The following is a 25000-nucleotide window of genomic DNA, read 5'->3' as shown; positions in this document are numbered from 1 at the left end:
CACACACACACACACACACACACACACACACACACACACACACATATATGTATATATATATATATATATATATATATATATACACACACACACACACATACACGCATATATGTATATATATGTATATATATATATATATATATATATATATATATATATGTGTGTGTGTGTGTGTGTGTGTGTGTGTGTGTGTGTGTGTGTGTGTGTGTGTGTGTGTGTGTGTGATTGTGAGTGTGTGAGTATGTATGTGTGTGTGTGTGTGTACAAAAAACACACACATACACAATAAGGGGCATTATCCAATTATGACCTGTCATTTAGTTCACCTGGTTCACAGTTGGATTTCACTTGGCAGGTCATGGAAGACTTACATGGAAGCGACCACTTTCCATTACTTTTGGAGGAACTGAATGGTATTTCATCAAGGTTCTAGCTGTTGGAACTCCCCAATTCCCGCTTTGGACCAAACTGAGCTGGATTTGGTCGGAATTGTGAAGCAGGAGGAAGACTGCAATTGACAGTCTTCCTCCGGCAGCCTCGATCTTCATTGCAGCGTTACATGCCATCCTTGCAGCAGTCAAAACAACTAGAGACCATATGAACCTTTCTATTGTAATATATTGTAACTCTCGTAGTGTCTTGCAAGCAATCAAGAGCTTAAACTTATCAGATCCAGTGGTGAGGGAGGTTCAAGATTGGCTTGCACTGATGTCAACACGTAAAAAGTTAACTCTTGTGTTGGGTGCCACCGCATGTTGGTATCAGTCTTCGAAATAAATGGAGGGAATAATGGAGGCATACATCTAGAAACAAACTGCAAGAGTATTACAGATCTTCCAACCCAACAAGTAAAAGTTGTAAACATGATTCATAAGCGCGCACACAAGACTGACTCCTTGGCCGATGATGGTTAAAAGTGAAGTATATCGTGAGAGATGCTGAGTCATTAACGGTCGCACATATAATAGAAAGACGTGCAACATTCTCAGACCAAAGACGTATGTACTTGTCTCCCCCATATACATTGAAAAATGCATTGAGGCAGGATTGTGACACAGAAAGTATAATTAGTTGCTTAAGGGAGACTAATATTTTTTATAAAAAATTATTATGCATAATGTTTATGCAACAATTTTATTTAGTTAGAGCATAATATTTAAGCTTTGATTTTTAATATAATATTGCTTGTTATTTATTTTTATCTATGAGATATTCATTGATAGATTGTTAACGTTTTAAATATTTCAACAATTCAATCCAATATGGTACTCGCCGCTACTGACCTTAACAGCAGATCATTTTATATAATCCATCAAACCAAGACACACATGCAAACAAGCATTCTGCACATCCATTTATTTCAAAATAGAGTGTGATGGCGGATCATACATAATTGACCCATAATGTACTTTAGACCTACTCAGGGCTTTATTAGCAAAGACTTTCTATCAGCTCCCCATTTAGTACCATTATTTAGAGCTCACTGACATTCATTCTTTAATTGACCAATGTGATCTTTCCAACTGAGTCTACGATCAAAGAGTAGGCCAAGAAATCTAGCAGAATATTGAATACGTATTGGGTGATTGTCTAACATTAGCCTTATGTTAATAAAATACCCCAATACTCTTTCTTATGGAAAACTTAAAACCCCACTGGAGGCCCCAGTTATGAATCATATACATTTCCACTTGGATGCGCTTACCGAGAATCCTGTATTGATGCTGGAATACCATAATGGACAATCATCGACGTCCAGTGAGTCTTTATTCTGAGGGGGAGCTTGTAAGATGTCAATTATCATCCATCGAAATAACGTTGGTGAGATTGTTCGAGCCCTAGAAACCTGTAGACCCCGATGATATTCGATAGGAGATGATAAATGATGCCATGGTTAAGTTGCTAGAATTGTACGATAAAATTTGGAAAAAAACAGACTTTTCCAGATTAATGGCACTTTTCCCACATCATTCCTATAATGAAAGGAAGGGGAAATCCCAGATATGCGATCTCCTACAGCACAATTTTGAACATTGTTTACTTTATCATTAATAGTTTCTCCAACAATTTCGAGCTTAGCGCTCTTTGTGAAGGCGACCCAGTCTGCTCTTTTTATGTTAAATTTAGGTGCTGAAGGGGTTCTTATTGTGTTGTATGAATATTTATTACAAATAGGAAAATGATCGCTTCCCAACGAGTCATCAATGGTGTGCCATACGCAATAAGGCTCAAATTACTGGCATTATCTTCCACTCACGTCGGATTACCGTCGTTCTATAGGACCAGATTAGAATCATTAATCAACTTCATTATTTGCAGCATCAATCGCCACTACAGTGAAAGGGAGGCGTTGGTGGATGTACATGGCGACCCTACCCTCTCGATCCTTCCGACACAGAGGGTAGTTCCTCAGCAAAACGACCTCATCAGACACGACGTTGGTTAAATGCGTTTCTTGGAGAACTATAATATCGAGAGCATAATCCGAGGTTATTAATCTAATGTCATTTACTTTGGTTCTAGAACAGTTTCATTGTATAACGGCTAACGCGAAGATTAAGTTTTATGGAGTTGGTAAGTGCCTTGTCTTTACTGATACTGCTTGCACTGGCAGTGTTGTTAGTTGCTGCTGAAACATTGGAAGTATTGGTTTTGCTGGTCAAATCTTCACCTTTCTCCTTGGCTTCACGGTAATTATCATGCCCTCTCATTCTTCATGCTCCTGCATTCCGCAGGCCCAGATTGATGGGGACCTTCACACTTAGTACACTTGAAAGTGTTCTCAGTACACTCAGTAGTATCATGAGCTCCAGCACATTCCCCACAAGTAAATTTATTAGTATCTTTGTCATTGCATCATAACGTATCTATTACAACACATTGTTTTTTTTTTTAATACAATGTCGCACTTGGACACGTTCATATCCAACTGTGACATACTCAGGAATTTTACTTGAAGCAAAAGTAAAAAAGCACAATCCGGCTTTTGCCTTTTTTGGTCATGCAGTTCACGTCCATTACGTGTTCATGAATTTCACTTTCCTCCATTGTCCTCAAACCCCTGTTAAAAATTACAGTAGAAGCCTGGTTATTTTCTCCAATACCAAAGGGAGATCGAGTTGCCTAGGCGAAGGACGGTAATTCGATGCCCAACCCCTTAGCGAATACAGTAGGCTCAGGAAAGTCACATGAAGAAAGGAAAAGAATACAGCACAAAAGAACAAGTGGGCCTAAAGGACGCCTTAGACTACTGGGTCTCCCTACCCAAGGGTCAAAGCCCACAAAGGCTACCCTGGTGTAGAAGAGTGCTGCGGGTCAGAGGTAGGGTGCGGACGACGCCCACTGTAGCCTCGTGTGACTAGCAAAATCAAAGCAAGAATGTGCAGGCAAAGCACAAAGTGCTAAAAGTTCTGAATGATAAAATATTTATTCTATTATCTACGTTAATGGCCTAAGAAACAACGCCGAGCGTGACGAGAGGGACGAGAGGCCCCGCACACCTATGGCGCACAGCTTATTTTTTTCATGTTGCTGAGTCTGACAAAAAGAGCTTCACCATATATAAATGTTATACACAATTCATAATAATATTGTTGTCCCTGGCATTGTATTTCATTGGAATGTGAACTTGAAGTGAAACCTTTTTGGTGTGATATGGGCATATAATTCAAACATAAATATTAGAGGATCATCCACACGCACAAGGGACCCTATTTTAAGTATTATTATCATTATTGTTATTTTTTTATCATTATCGTTATTAATGATGTAGTTACTGTTATTATTATTACTATATTATCCTTATAATAATATTATTATTGTTATCTTATTATTGTTATCGTTAGTGTCATCGTTAGTGTTGCTTATATTATCCTTGTAATTATTATCATCATCGTCCTCATCACCAACACCATCATTATTATATTTATTTCTTTTTAATACATATATATTTTTTATCATTATTATTTTTTTAAGCAAGTACACTGCACCGAAGTAGTTAGACCACCAGTCTATGTAGTTTTATTTTCCACCATTATCCGAGAGGGAGGTTATAATGGAAGATGGGAAGGGAAGGGCAAAGTGAGGGGGGAAGAGGAGGGGAAGGAGGAAGAGAGGAAACGGAAAAGGTTTAAAGAGAAAACGGAGACGAAGAAAGGGAAAGGGAGGGGACTTGAAGAGGAAAAGGGAAATGGGTAAATGGAAAGGGAGGGGGAAGGGAGAGGGATAAGGATAAGTCCGATATGCGAAGCTGAGCTTCGCCCGGGCTATGCCAATGAGGGGAGCCCGGCCTGTGTCGACTAATGCCGACTCGCTAACGTGTGTCAGCTGGTGCTGACTCGGCTTAGTCCTTACCCGCCGTGGTGCCCAGTCACAGCAGTAACCTCCAGGCGACAATTGCAAATTCTCGCGCCTGGGCGGGGCGCGAATCGCCGACCCCTCGGATGAGAGGCCGACACGTTACCACTGTACTAGCCCGGAGGCTGAAGGGAGAGGGGGCTCAGAGAAAAAGGGTGATGAGAAAGGGAGGAAAGGAGATAAGGGAGCGAAGCAGGTGGAGGAGTTTTAACCCAATCGACAGGGATGGAAAGAATGCCATGCCCACTGCAATATCAGTTTATTGTATTTACACATAGATGGCTCTACAAGTGCTTAGTCACCAAAGAGTTAGTTATTAGTCCTACCTATCTCACCTGCTTACCCTTTTCCTTGACTTCTGGAAAGGGTCCTTTGTTTTATTTCATTGCCTTAAATGTTACCAAGATTTTGATAACAATCTAATAATCGTAACATCAATAACAATAACAACAGTATCGATATAAATTGCATTAAAAAAAAAAAAAAAAATCCCGCCAATTCATGGAATGGGGAAATCAGGATCGGTCACTAGGGCCTGCAGATAGACTCCTTGCCGGTTGAGCATATGTAGAGCCATCTATATGTAAAGAGAGAGAGAGAGAGAGAGAGAGAGAGAGAGAGAGAGAGAGAGAGAGAGAGAGAGAGAGAGAGAGAGAGAGAGACAAACCACAAAATCCGTGGTGTTTGGGTTAAAAGGAGAGAGGAGGGAAGTGGGAAGGGGTAAATGTAGGGCTTAAAGTGGGAAGGAGGAGTGAATTTATGGAACTAGGCATTAGTATCATTATCCTATTCATTATTGTTATTATTATCATCATCATCATTATCATAATTATTATTATGATCATGATTTTCATCATCATCATCAGTATCAGTATCATTGTATTATTATTATTATCCTAAACATTATTATCATTGATACTAATAAATTTCCTATCATTCTTGTTGTGATCACTATTGTTATTATTACAATTATCATTATTTTCTATATAGATATTATCAACTGTCATTCTTGTTAATACCATTATCATTATCCTTATTACTATTATTATTGTTATCATCATCACCATAATCATCATCATCATTTTCATTATCTCCATTGTATTTTCATTATCATTATTCTTGTTATCATGCTTATCATCCTAATTATCACTATTATTATCATTATAAATACTATTGTTAAAATAGTTTTTTTATTCACTGTAATTGTTATCTTTATCATTATCATTATTTTTATTGTGTTCTTTGGTTCACTGTTAATGTTATTGTTATTATTTTTTATTTTTTGTTATTTTTATTATCATCATCGTTATGCTTATCATTATTATCAGTCATCCTCTTATTGTTATTACTTTTATTCTTTTGTTATTGTTATTATCATCATCGTTATGCTTATCATCATCATCATAATTAGTAGTAGTACTAGTAGTAGTACCATCGTTATCATTATTACCATTACTATTATTACTGTCATAATTGTCATTACCATCGATATCATTGACTAGATGTGTTGCAAATTAGTGATAATGTATCTAAAATTCAAGAATCTGATTAGCATTATGTTTCCTTCAGTTGCCTCTTACTAGGGATAGGAAAACACCATGAACTTCAAAACAAGAAATGTATTACAGAAAATGTTGGTAAGAAGCGTAGAATTATGCAAACACACATTGCAGAAATTTCCAATTGGACATATACCGGCACAGCAATAAAACTTTTCTAAAAAACTGTTTTAATAAGGTTTCATACTGGTAAAAATATTATAATAATAAAATAAATAATAATATTGAAGATGGCAAACTGCCACGTAACTCATCAGTACGACTTAATGAATAGAGGTAATTAACACAACTCATATTATATTAAAGAGTAAATTTGTAACAAACTGTGAAAAAGTAAATCATATTTTCATATAACAATATAACACCGTGCAGTTGTATAGACATCCATTCAACCAGCCATAAAACACTAAGCATGGTTTAAACTACAAGAAACTGCCTTTGTTATATAAACAAACCGACATTCAGTTAGTGTACAGTTGCACCCACATATTTACTTTATCAATGATAAAACAACATAAGGAAATTAACATTGCAAACAAGTATAATACAAACAAACGTGTGCTTTCAAAATCTCTTATTTATAATTCGAATCTCTTATTTATAATTCGAATGTGACGCCATCTCATAAATATACTAACATTAAACAAGCAAATATGATCACAGAAATATAAAGTGTCACTATAAAATCATGTAAACGAAAAAAATAAAAATAAAAATATATCTTCAGTGATTGCATGGGAGAGTGAAGCCTAGTGTGTGTGTGTGTGTGTGTGTGTGTGTGTGTGTGTGTGTGTGTGTGTGTGTATGTGTGTGTGTGTGTGTGTGTGTGTGCATCTAAGTATACATACGTATTATGTGCTCTTTTTTAATCAAAACATCAAAACAGATAAATTTTGTGGTATCTGTCTGAGCTTTTTCTTTCTTCATAACTATTACAGCTACTTGTCTTCAATAAGTTCTACATCAAGACTCATAATATGACCTTTCCTTGGCTTACACTGTCCCAAAGGAAGTGTTGCCAGAAAATCTGAGATTTTATTTTTAATATCTGCACTTACCCTGCACTTACCCAATTGATGGAAATGTGCACGTACATATGTAGACACATGCGCGCACAGGTAGATACAAAAACTGATTAATTTATAGCTAGATGAAGTATATATATATATATATATATATATATATATATTATGTAACAATTCTCTCTCCCATTATTTATATATATATATATATATATATATATATATATATATATATATATTATGTAACAATTCTCTCTCCTATTATATATATATATATATATATATATATATATATATATGATATATGTATATATATAATATATATGTATATATAATATATATATATGTATATATAATATATATATATATATATATATATATATATATATGTACACACACACATATCTATATATATATTATGTAACAATTCTCTCTCCCATTATGCACACACACATATATATGTATGAATATACATAGATGCATACTTGTATATATATATATATATATATATATATATATATATATATATATATACATATACATATATATGTATGTGTATATACACACATACACACACACACACACATATACATAATATATGTATATATATATATATATATATAAAATGGGAGAGAGATTTGTTACATAATATGACTAGGCCTATATGTGTAAGGTAACCTGGCAACTATCCCGTTTCGCATGCAACTTACCAAAATAGTCCTCAGTAATTACCAGAGATATGTCAAAACTAAATTTAACGTTTAGAAAACAGCATTTTATTCTTTCTATGCAATATACTCTAAGAAATTATGACACATTTTATTCAAGTTTTTGCAAGGTGCCTAATTAAAAATTCTCTAGGTTGGCTAAGCACAGGAAGTGGAGATCGTAAAATGACTTATGTGAAACGAGAAGCACTGCTTTCGTTCATTCTGTTAAAAGTTGCTATACATTTCTAAGCAACTCGTACAGCCAATGGTTGTCATGTGTACTTCTCGTTTCACTGGTTGGCTAAACACAGGAAGTGGCGATCGTAAAATAATATATATAAAACGAGAAGTACTGCTTTTGTTCATTCTGCTAAAAGTCACCGTAGATTTTAAGCAACTGTTACAGCCGTGGGAACTTTCATGCTAGTTAACTTGGAAAGCCTATTTTCTGAATTTCCCTGAATAGGAAGTTCAGCTCCAGCCAACCATACGTGGCCGTCAGCTCCAAGTTTTGGTTTTGTGCCACCAGTTTCATCATTATTTATCTTAACGGTTTTATTTCTTGAACTTCTCTTGGTAAGTTCCTTGGGTAGTTTTCCTTCTTCTAGTAACATATCCACAGGACATTTGGGATCAAGCTGTCGATGCCTGTCATGGGTCTCTGAGATTTCACCAAACTGGCCTTCTTGTTTCAGATGATCGTTATTTTTATTTGATGTTCTTTTTCTTGTTTCTCTTTGGACAAACTCCTTGTAATACTCTGTATCCTTTGACAGGTCTCCTTCTGTTTTGAGATTTGCTCCTTGCCTTGGAGCCAAAGTACGTTTAGAATCTAACTGGCGGTGTTTGTCCTGTGTTTCTGTGATTTCGCCGAAATCTCCTTCTTGTTTTAAGTTGTCATTATTTTTCTTGCCAGTCCTCCTTCTTGTTTCTCGCTGGACAAACTCCTTGTAATATTCTGTATCTTTTGACAAGTCCCCTTCTGTTTTGAGATTGGCTTCTTGCTTTGGAGCAAGAGTACGTTGAGAATCAAACTGACGATGTTTGTCATGTGTTTCTGTTACTTCGCCAAACTGACCTTCTTGTTTCAGATGGTCACTGTTTTTCTTCCCTGTTCTTCGTCTGCCTCCTTTTTGGGCAAATTCATTGTAATATTCTGTATCCTTAGACAGGTCCCCTTCAGTTTTGAGATTGGCTCCTTGTCTTGGAGCCAAAGTACGTTTAGAATCCAACTGGCGATGTTTGTCGTGTGTTTCTGTTACTTCGCCGAAATCTCCTTCTTGTTTGAGGTTGTCACTATTTTTCTTGCCAGTCCTTCTCCGTGTTTCTCTCTGGACAAACTCCTTGTAATATTCTGTATCTTTTGACAAGTCCCCTTCTGTTTTGAGATTGGCTTCTTGCTTTGGAGCAAGAGTACGTTGAGAATCAAACTGACGATGTTTGTCATGTGTTTCTGTTACTTCGCCGAAATCTCCTTCTTGTTTCAGATGGTCACTGTTTTTCTTCCCTGTTCTTCGTCTGCCTCCTTTTTGGGCAAATTCATTGTAATATTCTGTATCCTTGGAAAATTCCCCCTCAGTTGTAAGATTGGCTCCTTGTCTTGGAGCCAAAGTACGTTTAGACTCCAACTGGCGATGCTTGTCATGTGTTTCTGTTACTTCGCCGAAATCTCCTTCTTGTTTTAAGTTGTCACTGTTTTTCTTCCCTGTTCTTTGTCTGCCTCCTTTTTGGGCAAATTCATTGTAATATTCTGTATCCTTGGAAAAGTCTCCCTCAGTTGTAAGATTGGCTCCCTGTCTTGGAGCCAAAATGCGTTGAGAATCAAACTGACGATGTTTGTCATGTGTTTCTGTTACTTCGCCAAACTGACCTTCTTGTTTCAGATGGTCACTGTTTTTCTTCCCTGTTCTTCTTCTGCCTCCTTTTTGGGCAAATTCATTGTAATATTCTGTATCCTTGGAAAATTCCCCCTCAGTTGTAAGATTGGCTCCCTGTCTTGGAGCCAAAGTGCGTTGAGAATCAAACTGACGATGTTTGTCATGTGTTTCTGTTACTTCGCCGAAATCTCCTTCTTGTTTCAGATGGTCACTGTTTTTCTTCCCTGTTCTTCTTCTGCCTCCTTTTTGGGCAAATTCATTGTAATATTCTGTATCCTTGGAAAATTCCCCCTCAGTTGTAAGATTGGCTCCTTGTCTTGGAGCCAAAGTACGTTTAGACTCCAACTGGCGATGTTTGTCATGTGTTTCTGTTACTTCGCCGAAATCTCCTTCTTGTTTCAGATGGTCACTGTTTTTCTTCCCTGTTCTTCGTCTGCCTCCTTTTTGGGCAAATTCATTGTAATATTCTGTATCCTTGGAAAATTCCCCCTCAGTTGTAAGATTGGCTCCTTGTCTAGGAGCCAAAGTACGTTTAGACTCCAACTGGCGATGTTTGTCATGTGTTTCTGTTACTTCGCCGAAATCTCCTTCTTGTTTCAGATGGTCACTGTTTTTCTTCCCCGTTCTTCTTCTGCCTCCTTTTTGGGCAAATTCATTGTAATATTCTGTATCCTTGGAAAATTCCCCCTCAGTTGTAAGATTGGCTCCTTGTCTTGGAGCCAAAGTACGTTTAGACTCCAACTGGCGATGCTTGTCATGTGTTTCTGTTACTTCGCCGAAATCTCCTTCTTGTTTTAAGTTGTCACTGTTTTTCTTCCCTGTTCTTCGTCTGCCTCCTTTTTGGGCAAATTCATTGTAATATTCTGTATCCTTGGAAAAGTCTCCCTCAGTTGTAAGATTGGCTCCCTGTCTTGGAGCCAAAATGCGTTGAGAATCAAACTGGCGATGTTTGTCATGTGTTTCTGTTACTTCGCCGAAATCTCCTTCTTGTTTCAGATGGTCACTGTTTTTCTTCCCTGTTCTTCTTCTGCCTCCTTTTTGGGCAAATTCATTGTAATATTCTGTATCCTTGGAAAATTCCCCCTCAGTTGTAAGATTGGCTCCTTGTCTTGGAGCCAAAGTACGTTTAGAGTCCAACTGGCGATGTTTGTCGTGTGTCTCTGTGATTTCGCCGAAATCTCCTTCTTGTTTTAAGTTGTCACTATTTTTCTTCCCTGTTCTTCGTCTGCCTCCTTTTTGGGCAAATTCATTGTAATATTCTGTATCCTTGGAAAAGTCTCCCTCAGTTGTAAGATTGGCTCCCTGTCTTGGAGCCAAAATGCGTTGAGAATCAAACTGGCGATGTTTGTCATGTGTTTCTGTTACTTCGCCGAAATCTCCTTCTTGTTTCAGATGGTCACTGTTTTTCTTCCCTGTTCTTCTTCTGCCTCCTTTTTGGGCAAATTCATTGTAATATTCTGTATCCTTGGAAAATTCCCCCTCAGTTGTAAGATTGGCTCCTTGTCTTGGAGCCAAAGTACGTTTAGACTCCAACTGGCGATGTTTGTCATGTGTTTCTGTTACTTCGCCGAAATCTCCTTCTTGTTTTAAGTTGTCACTATTTTTCTTCCCTGTTCTTCGTCTGCCTCCTTTTTGGGCAAATTCATTGTAATATTCTGTATCCTTAGAGAAGTCCCCCTCAGTTGTAAGATTGGCTCCTTGTCTTGGAGCCAAAGTACGTTTAGAGTCCAACTGGCGATGTTTGTCGTGTGTCTCTGTGATTTCGCCGAAATCTCCTTCTTGTTTTAAGTTGTCACTATTTTTCTTGCCAGTCCTTTTTCGTGTTTCTCTCTGGACAAACTCCTTGTAATATTCTGTATCCTTGGAAAAGTCTCCCTCAGTTGTAAGATTGGCTCCCTGTCTTGGAGCCAAAGTGCGTTGAGAATCAAACTGACGATGTTTGTCATGTGTTTCTGTTACTTCGCCGAAATCTCCTTCTTGTTTCAGATGGTCACTGTTTTTCTTCCCTGTTCTTCTTCTGCCTCCTTTTTGGGCAAATTCATTGTAATATTCTGTATCCTTGGAAAATTCCCCCTCAGTTGTAAGATTAGCTCCCTGTCTTGGAGCCAGAGTACGTTTAGACTCCAACTGGCGATGTTTGTCATGTGTTTCTGTTACTTCGCCGAAATCTCCTTCTTGTTTCAGATGGTCACTGTTTTTCTTCCCTGTTCTTCGTCTGCCTCCTTTTTGGGCAAATTCATTGTAATATTCTGTATCCTTAGAGAAGTCCCCCTCAGTTGTAAGATTGGCTCCCTGTCTTGGAGCCAAAGTGCGTTTAGACTCCAACTGGCGATGTTTGTCATGTGTTTCTGTGATTTCGCCAAAATCTCCTTCTTGTTTCAGATTGTCATTATTTTTTTTGGCTGTTCTCCTTTTCCCTCCTTTTTGGCCAAATTCTTTATAATATTCTGTGTCCTTGGAAAGGTCTCCTTCTGTTGTAAGATTGGCTCCTTGTCTTGGGGCCAAAGTGCGTTGAGTTTCAAACTGGCGATGCTTATCCTGTGTTTCTGTTATCTCACCAAACTGACCTTCTTGTTTCAGATTGTCATTTTTCTTCTTTCCTGTTCGCCTTTCTGCTCCTTTTTGTACAAACTGTTTGTAATATTCTGTATCCTTGGAAAATTCTCCTTCTGTAGTAAGATTGGCTCCCTGTCTCGGAGCTAAAGTGCGTTGGGAATCAAACTGACGATGTCTGTCATGTGTCTCTGTGATTTCACCAAAGTCACCTTCTTGTTTCAAATTGTCAATTTTCTTTTTTGCTGTTCTTTTTGTTGCCCCTTTTTGACTGAATTCTTTATCATATTCAGTATCCTTGGAAAAGTCTCCTTCTGTAGTAAGATTGGCTCCCTGTCTTGGAGCTAAAGTTCGTTGGGAATCAAACTGACGATGTCTGTCTTGTGTCTCTGTGATTTCACCAAAGTCACCTTCTTGTTTCAGGTTGTCATAGTTCTTCTTTGCGGTTCTTCTCCTCGCTTCTCTCTCCACAAATTCCTTGTGATATTCTGTATCTTTTGAAAAATCTCCTTCTGTTGTGAGATTAGTTCCTTGTTTCAGTACCACAGGACGTTGAGAATCGAATTGGCGATGCTTATCCTGTGTTTCCGTTATTTCATCAATCTGGCCTTCCTGTTTAAGATTATCATTTTTCTTTTGATTGCGCCGCTTCTTGCTTTCTTTCTTTATGTAGTCATTTTGGTATTGTGTATTTTCTTCAAACTGTCCTTCAGTTTGGAGATTAGCGCCTTGTTTTTGCAAGGTTGGACGGTTGACTTGAAGTTCACGATATTTATCCTGGTTTTCTGTTGCTTCGCCAAATTCCCCTTCAACAACAATATTTGAACCTTGTACATACTTTTCTGGTCGAACTGTATCATAATTTTGGTATCTATACTTGTATTCAGTGCCACTCTCCAACTCCTCTTTACCTTGAAGATATACTTGTTGTTGTTTCGCCTGAAAAATAGTAAAATTAGGTTTTAATAAAAACTTCTATTTGTGTAATACTTAGATTATGTATTTGTCTTTCTTTTGTCTTGTAGAACTCTAATATACTGTAGCCAACATAAAACTACTGGTCAGCTGGGTGAATATTAATGCAAAGCGGAATTGGATAATTTATTTGGCACCAATTTGTGATTGACTGATGTCCATACTCATTCATACTTCACAAAAAAAAAAAAAAAAAAAAAAAAAAAAAAAAAAAATACATTAATAGTAAGGGGGTACCTCTTTAATGTAATTGATTGAGACATTCACATTTTTTCAAATGTAGGCTGGATGAACCAAGGATAAAAAATGAAACAAAAGGGTGTCTGATCACCCTGCATTCGATATGCATGCAAACTCATGGTTATAACTTGGATGTTGAGGATTCTAAAATGCCGTAGCTATCAGCATGGTCCATGGTCCTATATTCAATCCAAGATCACTTAGTTATGCTACATGTAGAAGCTATATTGGTACTATGAGTAAAATAAAAAAAAATTCTCGGATTCTAGAATACTTCGATTCTCCAATTTTTATTTTTGTTTTGATTAACTGACAACACTTATGTTCACATTTATTTGGAATACAAAGCCCAAGGTGAGTTGCCAGTTCTCTCTTTCCCGAGATTGGATGGATGATCTGCTAGTCCAATACCTGCTACTTTTTTGTGTTTGTGTGGGAGGAAGGGGTGAGTTATACACATTTAAAAATATATATATATATTTGTGCGCCATACCCTAAAGAAATTGTATTTCCCTTATCTTTTTGTTTCATTTTGTACATAGATTATTTTTAACGACCATTTCTATTTTTTTTCCTTATCACCAAATAATTACATATAAGATCAATCAGGCCTGACATCCTTTTTAAACAAATGTCCAAATTAAATCTGATGATGTTTGGCAGAATTATTAAAATTTTACTTCACATTCAAATATTATAACTTTCTAAATTGTTTTTTGTACTGCTAACACACACACACACACACACACACGCACACACACATGCATGTATACACATACACATATATAAATAAATAAATATATGCACACACACACACACACACACACACACAAATATATAGATTAACATAATAGTAATAATACACTATCCTTTAGAAGTTTTCAAATAACGAATATTAATATAATATATTGTTTGTGTTCAGATAACATGTTAATGAGAAAATAGAGAAAATAAACATGAAAACGTAAAGTCTCAAACAAAGTTTTCGGATGTAGTAAATGACTGTTCGAAATAGCTTTATTAAACATGCTTATTCATACAAAACAAATTTTGAGAAAAAGGGCAATAGAGATGTGGGTCATCGATTTTTTTTTTTAAAGCCTTTAAATATACATTGTTTTGTTAAATATAAACTGGGTAAGTTGCTATCTTTACTTATATGGGTTACAAACAGATTTTCAGATACATATATTTCATATTATTTTTTTGAATGCCAATTTGTCTGTATCAGAAATGATAAGAAAATCCTTCATACCACTTTTTCATTGTCTAAAGGCAATTGAGTCTTTTCCTCCATAGATCAATGATTCTGTGGCCCCGAACAATATATAATAATCTCTACGGACACGCTCAGTGACTGTCATCTTTTCATCTTTAGTTATTACTAGTTATAAATAGTGTAATGATAATTATAAGACAAGACCGCTTTATGGAAAGATTACAATTTATTGATATGTGAGATATAATTATATGCAGGTACTGTAGGTGAGAAGAAATTCAGTTTAATTCTACCTAATAATTTTCATATTGCTTCATAGTCCACCAGAAAGAACCCTGTGCCCCCCCCCCCCCCCACACCTGTCCAAACCAGACCTAGGTCGGATTCTCAGTGATCTGTATCGACATGGTTTTGAATATATGGATGGCGGGTTTCAGTCAGATCGGTCCAGTAAGCAAAAGGCACGTGAAAGACGTAGAGTATGAACAAAATTCTCAAAAATGTTGCCTTAGAGAATTTGTATTGTTCATACTTCTTCGCATTTTCCCTTGCATATTTGGTTGTTAATTCCAGCTTGCTTTTTTGTGTTCCTAGCCGGGGGTCGGGGAACGGGATCCACCAGGGAATGGTCACAGGGGGGTACAGTCCCCTGCATTATATATTATAGCGATTCTGATCTCATATACATTCTGCACAGCTTGTCTATGTTTATATTTCACCCCGTAATTTCCTTGGTATCCATTACGCCTTCTTAACAATTACCCAATCCTCAGCGATCCCAGGAATATTGTAGAGCATATGGGGTTAGTTCTTCATTACTTATCTTCCTCATTTATTCATTTATTTATTTTCAGACAGAACATAACGGAATAATGAAACATCGTGTAACGAATTTGAAAACACACCCATCAAATGTTATAACGATATGTTTAAGCAAACAAATTTGGACTTATCACTCCTCAGGCTTCCCACCAGGTAATATATCCCGAAATGAGAACAGTCCAACGATGTTTTTGTCAGTCACTAAGCAAACAAGCACAGTTTAATTCGTGATTTGACCTTCACCTAAACTAAGCCTTAACTGTGTGACACATCAAGACAAGCAGAGAAAGAGAAAGTGGGCAGAGAGAAACTGAGATAAGAGAGAGGAAAGGTGGTGGGTGAAGAGAGAGAGAAAGAGGAAAGGAGAGAAAGACATATGTCGATAACTTATCCCTTTCTTAGACTTCTTGAAATGTAAAGGATTTCTTTCACTGTCAGATTTATGTATCCCATACTTCTAATAGTTCACTAATACTACTAATATTTCCTCTACAATTACTACCATGTATATATTTATAAGCAATGGTCATCAAAACAACCAAAAAATACTTGTTTATCCTATAACAATGATATTAACAATTACTATTATCATTATAGAGCAACGAAACCATTTCTCCCGCACTGTCGTGTTGCTGTACTTCATATATGTTTTACTGCAACATTTAAGGGCGACATATGTCAGGCTCCTGATTTCGCATGCCATCCCAGATCCAATGGGTTTAACATACGTGTTTGAATTTACTTTACAGTTTGATGTGCGGCTACAATTTTCTCATTTGTGTTTTCGGTTGAAAGTTTGTTGTCATTCCAGTTACACGCGCGCGCGCGCACGCACACACACACACACACACACACACACTCACTCACTCACAGAAACACAAACACACACACACATATGTTTATTTCTATGTATACATGTATACACACACTGGTGTGTGTGTATATATATATACATATATACATACATATACACACACACATATCAGTTACAATAATAGTAAAGCGTAAGGCGCTAAGCGTTAACGCATATTATGCGTCCATCCATCCATACATACATATATATGTATATATATATATATACCACAAACAAATAAACAAAATCAAAAACAAAAAACACTCAAGCACACAATCTAACAAACACACGCACATAAAGACAGGCAATTAAACAAACAGCCAATCAATCAAACTAACATACAATCTAAGAAACACATACATGTGTGTGTGTGTGTAAACTGTATTTACTGCGTGTGTGCGTGCGTATATATATATATATATATATATATATATATATATATATATATATGTAATGAAATACAATATACAGTATGTATATGTATGCCTAGATATGTATGTCTTTATATATATATATACACATACACATATATACATATAAATGCATATATATATATATATATATATATATATATATATATAGATATTTATATATATATATATATATATATAGATATTTATATATATATATATATATATATATATATGTGTTTGTGTGTACATATGTGTGTTTACACACGCACCTGCATACACACACACACACATATATATGTATATGTATATATTATATATATGAATATATATACATACAAACATATATGAATGTATATGTATATATATGTATATACACACACATATATACACACAAATATGATATACAAATACATATATTTACACATATATGTGTATATATACACTTATAGATACATATTTACACATAGATGTGTATATATATGCTTATATATATATATATATATATATATATATATATATATATATAATAAATATGTATATGTATGTGTGTGTATATATATATGTATATATATACATATACACATTAAAGCGCTGTGTCCCAAACATAATCTCTATCATTATTGAATGTTTTATCCTGAATATAGTTCTACCATCGTAATTATATATGCGTTGCGATGATTAGGTTAATTTGACCTTGCCAATCGTAACCTTGTCTTTCTCATTCCTTTTCTTCATTTGTTTAATTAATTTATATCAATTGTAAATTTGTTTCATCACTACTCTTCAAATCATTGTTCTTATCAAACGAGAATCAACATGAGAATCAAGATCTTTTGGATACACTTTGCTTACTATTTCTCGGGAAAGACGTACATGAGCACAGGGAGAGCCGAAGGTGGGGGGGGGGGGTGATTTGCAAAAAAGGGTAAATTTCCTTTCCTTTACTTCATGAATGTGAGGCAGAAATTTACCGATAGAAAGTGTGGAGGAGCAGGAACCCCACGCAGTATGCCCATTCTTTTAAAACCAGATGTCTATTTTTGTAAATGAATATATGTATAAATGTATATGAGTAAGTATACTTGCCCGTACAGGCAATTTACACATATAGAGTAAAGGAAGGATGGAGCGACTCATACGACCAGTTGTATTTATTATTCACATTTAGAGTGTAATGACCCTACCAAAAATATATAAATGAGATGACTGAAGACTTCATAGAGGTGATACCGGCTTCAGGTGAACTAGACTTCCAGCGCCTAGATGACTGAGCCTGCGTTGCTTCCTATGTGTGTAAAACTTGTGGTTGTGAATATATATCACTTGACTTTAGCCTCCTGAACAAACGTTGTCCTCAGATAATGTTGTAAGGAGCTTTCTTTTGTACGCAAGGCATATAGGTGTGCGAGTTGAATGTGAGTACATTATATAATATGATTTCATGCAATGCATCTGTAGGAATGTTTTATATATGATAGGATAATCTAATATCAGGAATAAAACAATATATTGTGCCTAAGAGCTAGATCCACATAATAAGGCGTTTCTATCCTTCAGAAACCACTATAACCATAAGCGGTGCACTTATGATTGGCTAAACTGTAAAGAACAAAACTAATACTACCCGTAACGGTTGTCTGACAACACTAGGCAACCGTTACAGGTTTTATATTGTTGTTATACTTTGGTGGTATTCTCAGGTCCAGCATAGATGTATCAGTGAACTCGTAATTTGGAGCTTCTTGCCAAATATTATCAGTGTTTCTCTTCTCCACGATAGGTCGGCTTGCCTGGAAAGTTTTGTATTTGTCATGGACCTCTGAAACTTCACCAAATTCTCCTTCGGGTTTCAGGGATGCACCGTGGCGTTTCGCAATGTTCCTCTGCGTTTCGAGTTGTTTGTACTTATCGTGGATCTCCGAAGTTTCCCCAAATTTCCCCTCGGGTTTTAGTTCGGAAGTGTGGCGCTTGGCTATGCTGCGTTGAGTTTCCAGTGGGATATACTTGTCATGGAGTTCGGAAGTGCCTCCAAACTGGCCTTCGGGTCTGAGGTTTGCAGAGTGTTTCTTCGCAATGTTCCTCTGGGAGTCTAAAGGTTTGTATTTATCATGAAGTTCTGACGTTTCGCCAAAGTGTCCTTCCGGCTTTAAATTGGCTGAATGTCTCTTGGCGATATTTCTTTGTGGTTCCACTTCCTTATATTTGTCGTGTAGCTCTGAGGTCTCGCCAAAGTGACCTTCAGGTTTCAAGTTTGCTGAGTGTTTCTTTGCAATATTCCTTTGTCTTTCAAATTCCCTGTATTTGTCATGAAGCTCTGATGTTTCGCCAAAACGCCCTTCTGGTTTGAGGTTTGCCGAATGTTTTTTGGCAATATTCCTCTGTCTTTCAAATTCCTTATATTGATCATGCAGTTCTGAAATTTCACCGAAGTGCCCTTCAGGTTTTAAATTTGCCGAATGCCTCTTTGCAATGTTCCTCTGCGAATCCAATGGTTTGTACTTATCATGAATTTCCGAATTCTCCCCAAAATGCCCCTCTGGTCTGAGGTTTGCTGAATGCTTCTTGGCAATGTTTCTCTGGCTCTCTAAAGGTCTGTATTTGTCATGAAGTTCAGAGGTTTCACCAAACTGACCTTCCGGTTTAAGGTTAGCAGAATGTCTCTTGGCAATATTTCTCTGTGGTTCCACTTCCTTATACTTGTCATGCAGTTCGGATATTTCACCAAAGTGGCCCTCTGGTTTAAGATTAGCAGAGTGCCTTTTCGCAATGTTACGCTGTGGTTCAACTTCCTTATACTTGTCATGCAATTCGGATATTTCGCCAAAGTGGCCCTCTGGTTTCAAGTTTGCCGAGTGTTTCTTAGCGATGTTTCTTTGAGGTTCCAACTCTCTGTAACTGTCATGTAATTCTGAAGTCTCACCAAAGTGACCCTCTGGTTTAAGGTTAGCAGAATGTCTTTTGGCAATATTTCTCTGTGGTTCCACTTCCTTATACTTGTCATGGAGTTCAGATGTTTCACCAAAGTGACCCTCTGGCTTAAGATTGGCAGAATGTCTCTTTGCAATATTTCTCTGTGGTTCAAGCTCCTTATACTTGTCATGGAGCTCTGAAGTCTCACCAAAATGGCCCTCTGGTTTAAGGTTGGCAGAATGTCTTTTCGCAATATTTCTCTGTGGTTCCAGTTCCTTGTATTTGTCATGCAGTTCAGAGGTCTCTCCAAAATGACCCTCAGGTCTCAGATTTGCTGAATGTTTTTTAGCAATGTTTCTTTGAGGTTCAAACTCTCTGTAACTATCTTGTAATTCTGAAGTCTCACCAAAGTGACCCTCTGGCTTGAGATTAGCAGAATGTCTCTTTGCAATATTTCTCTGTGGTTCAAGCTGTTTATACTTGTCATGGAGCTCTGAAGTCTCACCAAAATGGCCCTCTGGTTTAAGATTGGCAGAATGTCTTTTCGCAATATTTCTCTGTGGTTCCACTTCCTTATATTTGTCGTGCAATTCAGAAGTCTCTCCAAAGTGACCCTCAGGTCTCAGGTTTGCCGAATGCTTCTTTGCAATGTTTCTTTGAGGCTCAAACTCTCTGTAACTATCGTGTAATTCTGATGTCTCGCCGAAGTGGCCCTCCGGTTTGAGGTTAGCAGTATGCCTCTTAGCAATATTTCTCTGTGGTTCAACTTCTTTATACTTATCATGCAATTCGGATGTTTCGCCAAAGTGGCCCTCTGGTTTCAAGTTTGCTGAGTGTTTCTTAGCGATGTTTCTCTGAGGTTCAAATTCTCTATAACTATCATGTAATTCTGAAGTCTCGCCAAACTGGCCTTCAGGTTTAAGGTTGGCAGAATGCCTTTTTGCAATATTTCTCTGTGGTTCCAATTCCTTATACTTGTCATGGAGTTCAGATGTTTCACCAAAGTGGCCCTCTGGCTTAAGATTGGCAGAATGTCTCTTTGCAATATTTCTCTGTGGCTCGAGCTCCTTATACTTGTCATGGAGTTCTGAAGTCTCACCAAAGTGACCCTCTGGCTTAAGGTTAGAAGAATGTCTTTTTGCAATATTACGCTGTGGTTCAACTTCCTTATACTTATCATGCAATTCTGATGTTTCGCCAAAGTGGCCTTCTGGTTTCAAATTTGCTGTATGCTTTTTAGCAATGTTCCTTTGTGGTTGAAATTCTCTGTATTTGTCGTGTAATTCTGAAGTTTCGCCAAACTTACCTTCAGGCTTTAGATTTGCAGAATGTCTTTTGGCAATATTGCGTTGTCTTTCTACTTCCTTGTACTTGTCATGCAGCTCAGAAGTTTCGCCAAAGTGACCCTCCGGCCTCAGATTTGCTTGGTGTCTTTTCGCAATGTTCCGAACTGGCTGAACTTCCTTGTACATTGCATGGACCTCTGAAGTCTCACCGAATAGGCCTTCAGGTTTTAAATTAGCTGAATGTCTCTTTGCTATATTCCGTTGTGGCTCTAAATGTTTATATTTATCGTGCAGTTCAGAGGTTTCACCAAATCGACCCTCAGGTTTTAGGTTTGCAGAATGTTTCTTTGCAATATTACGGTGTGAATCAAGAGGCTTAAATTTATCATGTAGTTCTGAAGTCTCGCCAAACTGGCCTTCAGGTTTCAGATTGGATGAGTGTCTCTTTGCAATGTTTCGTTGTGGTTCTACCCGTTTATACTTGTCATGGATTTCTGAAGTTTCCCCAAACATGCCCTCTGGTCTCAAGGTGGACCCCTGTTTGGGTGCAATATTTCTTTGGGTTTCAAACTGCCGATACTTATCATGGATCTCGGAAGTTTCTCCAAACTTCCCTTCAGGACGTAAAGTTTCGCTCATCTTTTTAACTACAGGACGTTGTGCCTGGAATTCCCGGTACTGATCCCTGAACTCAGAAGGCCATCCGAACCTCCCGTCCTCCGGCTTGAGGTTAGTCCGTTGTCTGTGGATGACCGGCCTCTCCGCTTTGACACTGCGATACTGGTCTTTGATCTCGCTTACACTGTCGAAGACCCCCCCCGGTCTGAGGTTGTCAGGGATGCGGTAAGAGTAGCGACTCTGTCCTCCGAATTTGTGGAACATAGAATCGAATTCTGCTGCCTTATCTCCTTTTGAATATAGACCAAGACCTGCTCTCGTATGTTCAGGGTTAGCTGGATTCGTTGGTTGATATTCGCTTTCGACTCCAGTGATTTTTATCTGCGGGTTAAGGCTACCAATCATCTTAACTAAAAGGTTTTGTATTCTTGATGGCCAGGGCGGTTGCCCCTGACCTCTGCCTTAAGTTTCCTCTTTGATGAAGAGTATTGGTTGGTTTCTTTTTCATTCAGGTTGTCAGCAGTATAATATTATTATCTTCTTTTGCTTCTATAATTCTTGCACACCTCCAACCACTTAGCAATGAAAACTTATCTCGGCTACTTTCACCGGTTCAGGCACTTCCCTTCAGTCCTCGGAAAAGTAAATATCTTAGTATATTATCTAGTACCACAGTATTCTATCGATCTAATCTTCTGGTGCTGCCTTTAGTTTCTGCATTCTGACCAAACCCCTCTGGAGGAAGAGAGATTTTTTGCCCATATATTCCTGGACACAAGGAATCATAGCCCTTAACACTGGGCCTAATTCACTTCTGTTTGAATAGGAGGGCTTGATGGTGATTCTCGATGGTATGCCTGCAAAAAAATAATTTTAGATTATTAAAGGTTCATCTTCAAATTATTTACAACAGTAATATATTTCCATCGACTGTTTTTTTTAAAGTGTGCATACAAATACAGAAGCATATGCACAAAAATGCAAGTAAAAACGTATTACAAATACAGCTTTGAATTCTAAAAAAAACTGTGATGCATTAAGCCATTTCAAACACTCAATACTAAGGTCCCATATGTACGTTATAGCATATGAAAACATACTGTCAATGTTACTATTATGTATAACATGCAGGATCATGAATAAAGTTCTTGCTGTTGATATCATTATTAGTATCCTGTTTTTATCTCGGAATATTCTCGAAAATTCTAGATTTCTTCTTAAGGATTTTTGTTCTAAAATAAATACTTGTGCGTTCATCTGTATCTACCAATTATCCAATAAGTATTCCCAATATAAGTATCATTACTGGCGGAAACTTAAGACTACAGTAATAGGTTTGGAATTATGCCTTTGATTTTTAAGTTTCAATAGCAAGGGCAATATTGGAAAGCATTTCTTTTTTTTTATAATATCAACTTCACAAATATTTTTTTTTTTCATCTTACTCATTATCATTATCATCATCATTATTGTCATCATCGACATCATCATTATCATCATTAGCGTCATCATCATCATTATTATCATATCATCATTACCATTGTGTTTACACAACGAGTGCACTGTAGATCTTATCTATACTGACATCAAGTCAAATGACCTTAGGCTGCTAGTACTTTCAGCAGTATCTTAGCTCAGTGTTCCAAACACTGTCGACGTTTGCAAGGGAGACAAATCCGACTTTATTCCAGTGCCATATTAGTTTGTAGATTTTTCGGGGTGGTTCATAGCGCACAGTTTACAATTGGTACTGCCTTGGTCATTCTATTCCATAGCCTGGCTAGATATAGATAGACAGAGAGAAAGAAATATATATATGCATACATATATATGTGTATGCATATATATATATACATAAATGTATATATGTATATATCATATATGTATGTATATATGTATATAATATATATGTGTGTGTATATATATATATACATTACATATAAATATATATATATATATATATATATATATATATATATATAAAAGCACACATACACACACATATATATATACACACACATATAGATAGATAGCTAGATAGCTAGATTGCCTGTTCGAAGTCATTAATACCTAAAACAACAAAGGGATACAAATCAGAACAAAGTTGCTGTATGGCAAAGTGATCCACTCCAGCTTTGAAACCCACACGTGAATAAGGTGCGCAAAATCACGCTCGCGCACACACACTCGCTTTGAATCAGTGCTTTGAACTTCGTGGATAAGCCGATGCAAAATTAACCTGGTGTGCAATTATACACACACACACACATATAAAAATGCTTACACATACATGTAATATATATATATATATATATATATATATATATATATATATATATATATATATATACATATACACACACATATATGTGTGTGTGTGAATATATGTATGTACGTATGTATGTATGTATATATATATAAACGCAAATATGTATATATATACACAAATACACACACATATATATGTATATACATATACACACATATATATGTATTCATATATACACACGTCTACTTACTTATGTATCCACAGTTATACATAAACATACATGTAATAATTTATATTTCAGTTCAGAGTATAAGCACTGGAAACACACTAAGCATATAGCAGAGCAACTTTTTTCTTTCTTTCTTTTCAAGTGAACACACCAACAAACAGAACTCAGGTTAGCCACACGTGATGAAACGAAACCTCGACACACAAGCTTACCTCGCTGGTCTCTCGCCACAAATGAAATTGCAGTTTTGTTCACTTTCTTGCAGGCCGTAAGCAACAAGTGTTTAGTAGGATATTATGCCGGTTGATATGTATATGTACTTATAGATACAAAGATAGATAGATAGATGGGAAGATGTGTAAGATAGGTAAACAGATTGATAGATAGACGGACATGCGGATAGATAGATAGATGGGTAAACATTAACACAGAGGGGTAATCAGATAAGCTGATTAAATGTTTAAAATTTTACTTTACGGAGTAGCCTACTCTGAAGCGTTATTAACCAACTAATTAATTAATCTATTTATTTACTGACGCTGGAGACATTTAAAGTACCAAAGCATCACAGGTATATATATATATATATATATATATATATATATATATATATATATATATATATATATTATTATTTATTTTTTATTTTATTCAACGGTTTCCCTGAGAGTATTTCCGATTCCAGTACGATCCTCATGAAACAGTGACAGTGTCAGGGGTGTTCGAAAGTTTTAATGAGAAGCCTCTAAAAAGCTAAAAACAGAACCGAGTCAGCGTGGACCTGGTATTTCAGTTTGAGAAAGACAACACACACAAACAGATAACTAACAAATGTATTGAAAGAAAGGAACATATTTTAGCTCCAGTGTACGGGCACAACCAGAATTCTAGGAAGATGAAATAGAAGTTATTTATGTGGTTAAAAATAGCGTTAGGCGAAAGGACTAAAACCTCTACTCCTTTCAGTAAGATATTTGCGCATCTCTTGACTCAATTGTTTACTTGTGTGATTAACGAGCGCCATTAGTGGACTTTTAAACATTAGATATTAAGTCAAAGAATAAAATAACAAATATTAAGACGAGTGTA

The 25000-nt window shown here is 36.6% G+C and overlaps 2 protein-coding genes across 2 annotated transcripts in view; both read right to left on the bottom strand.

The window, feature by feature from the left end:
* Positions 1 to 6853: 6853 nt before the first annotated feature.
* The window catches only part of LOC125047782 (titin homolog), a 66818-nt gene continuing 48671 nt past the window's right edge, over positions 6854 to 25000 (bottom strand). Inside the window, exons 4-5 of the mRNA XM_047646220.1 lie at positions 8052 to 13016; positions 6854 to 6913 (exon numbers count right to left, since the gene is read on the bottom strand). Of these exons, the coding sequence (XP_047502176.1) occupies positions 6854 to 6913; positions 8052 to 13016 (5025 nt within the window). The remainder of the gene's footprint in view (positions 6914 to 8051; positions 13017 to 25000) is intronic.
* Positions 17736 to 22205, bottom strand: LOC125048040. Its single transcript, XM_047646663.1, has one exon. It carries the CDS (start codon positions 21816 to 21818, stop codon positions 18246 to 18248), a length of 3573 nt encoding a protein of 1190 aa, XP_047502619.1. The 5' UTR covers positions 21819 to 22205; the 3' UTR covers positions 17736 to 18245.

Source organism: Penaeus chinensis, chromosome 42 (genome assembly GCF_019202785.1).
Source record: "Penaeus chinensis breed Huanghai No. 1 chromosome 42, ASM1920278v2, whole genome shotgun sequence".
Lineage (NCBI taxonomy): Eukaryota > Metazoa > Arthropoda > Malacostraca > Decapoda > Penaeidae > Penaeus > Penaeus chinensis.
This window is presented reverse-complemented; position numbering and strand designations above follow the sequence as displayed.

Coding starts and splice junctions, on each gene's coding strand:
- LOC125048040 (XM_047646663.1), bottom strand. CDS start 21,818: ATGATTGGTAGCCTTAACCCGCAGATAAAAATCACTGGAGTCGAAAGC.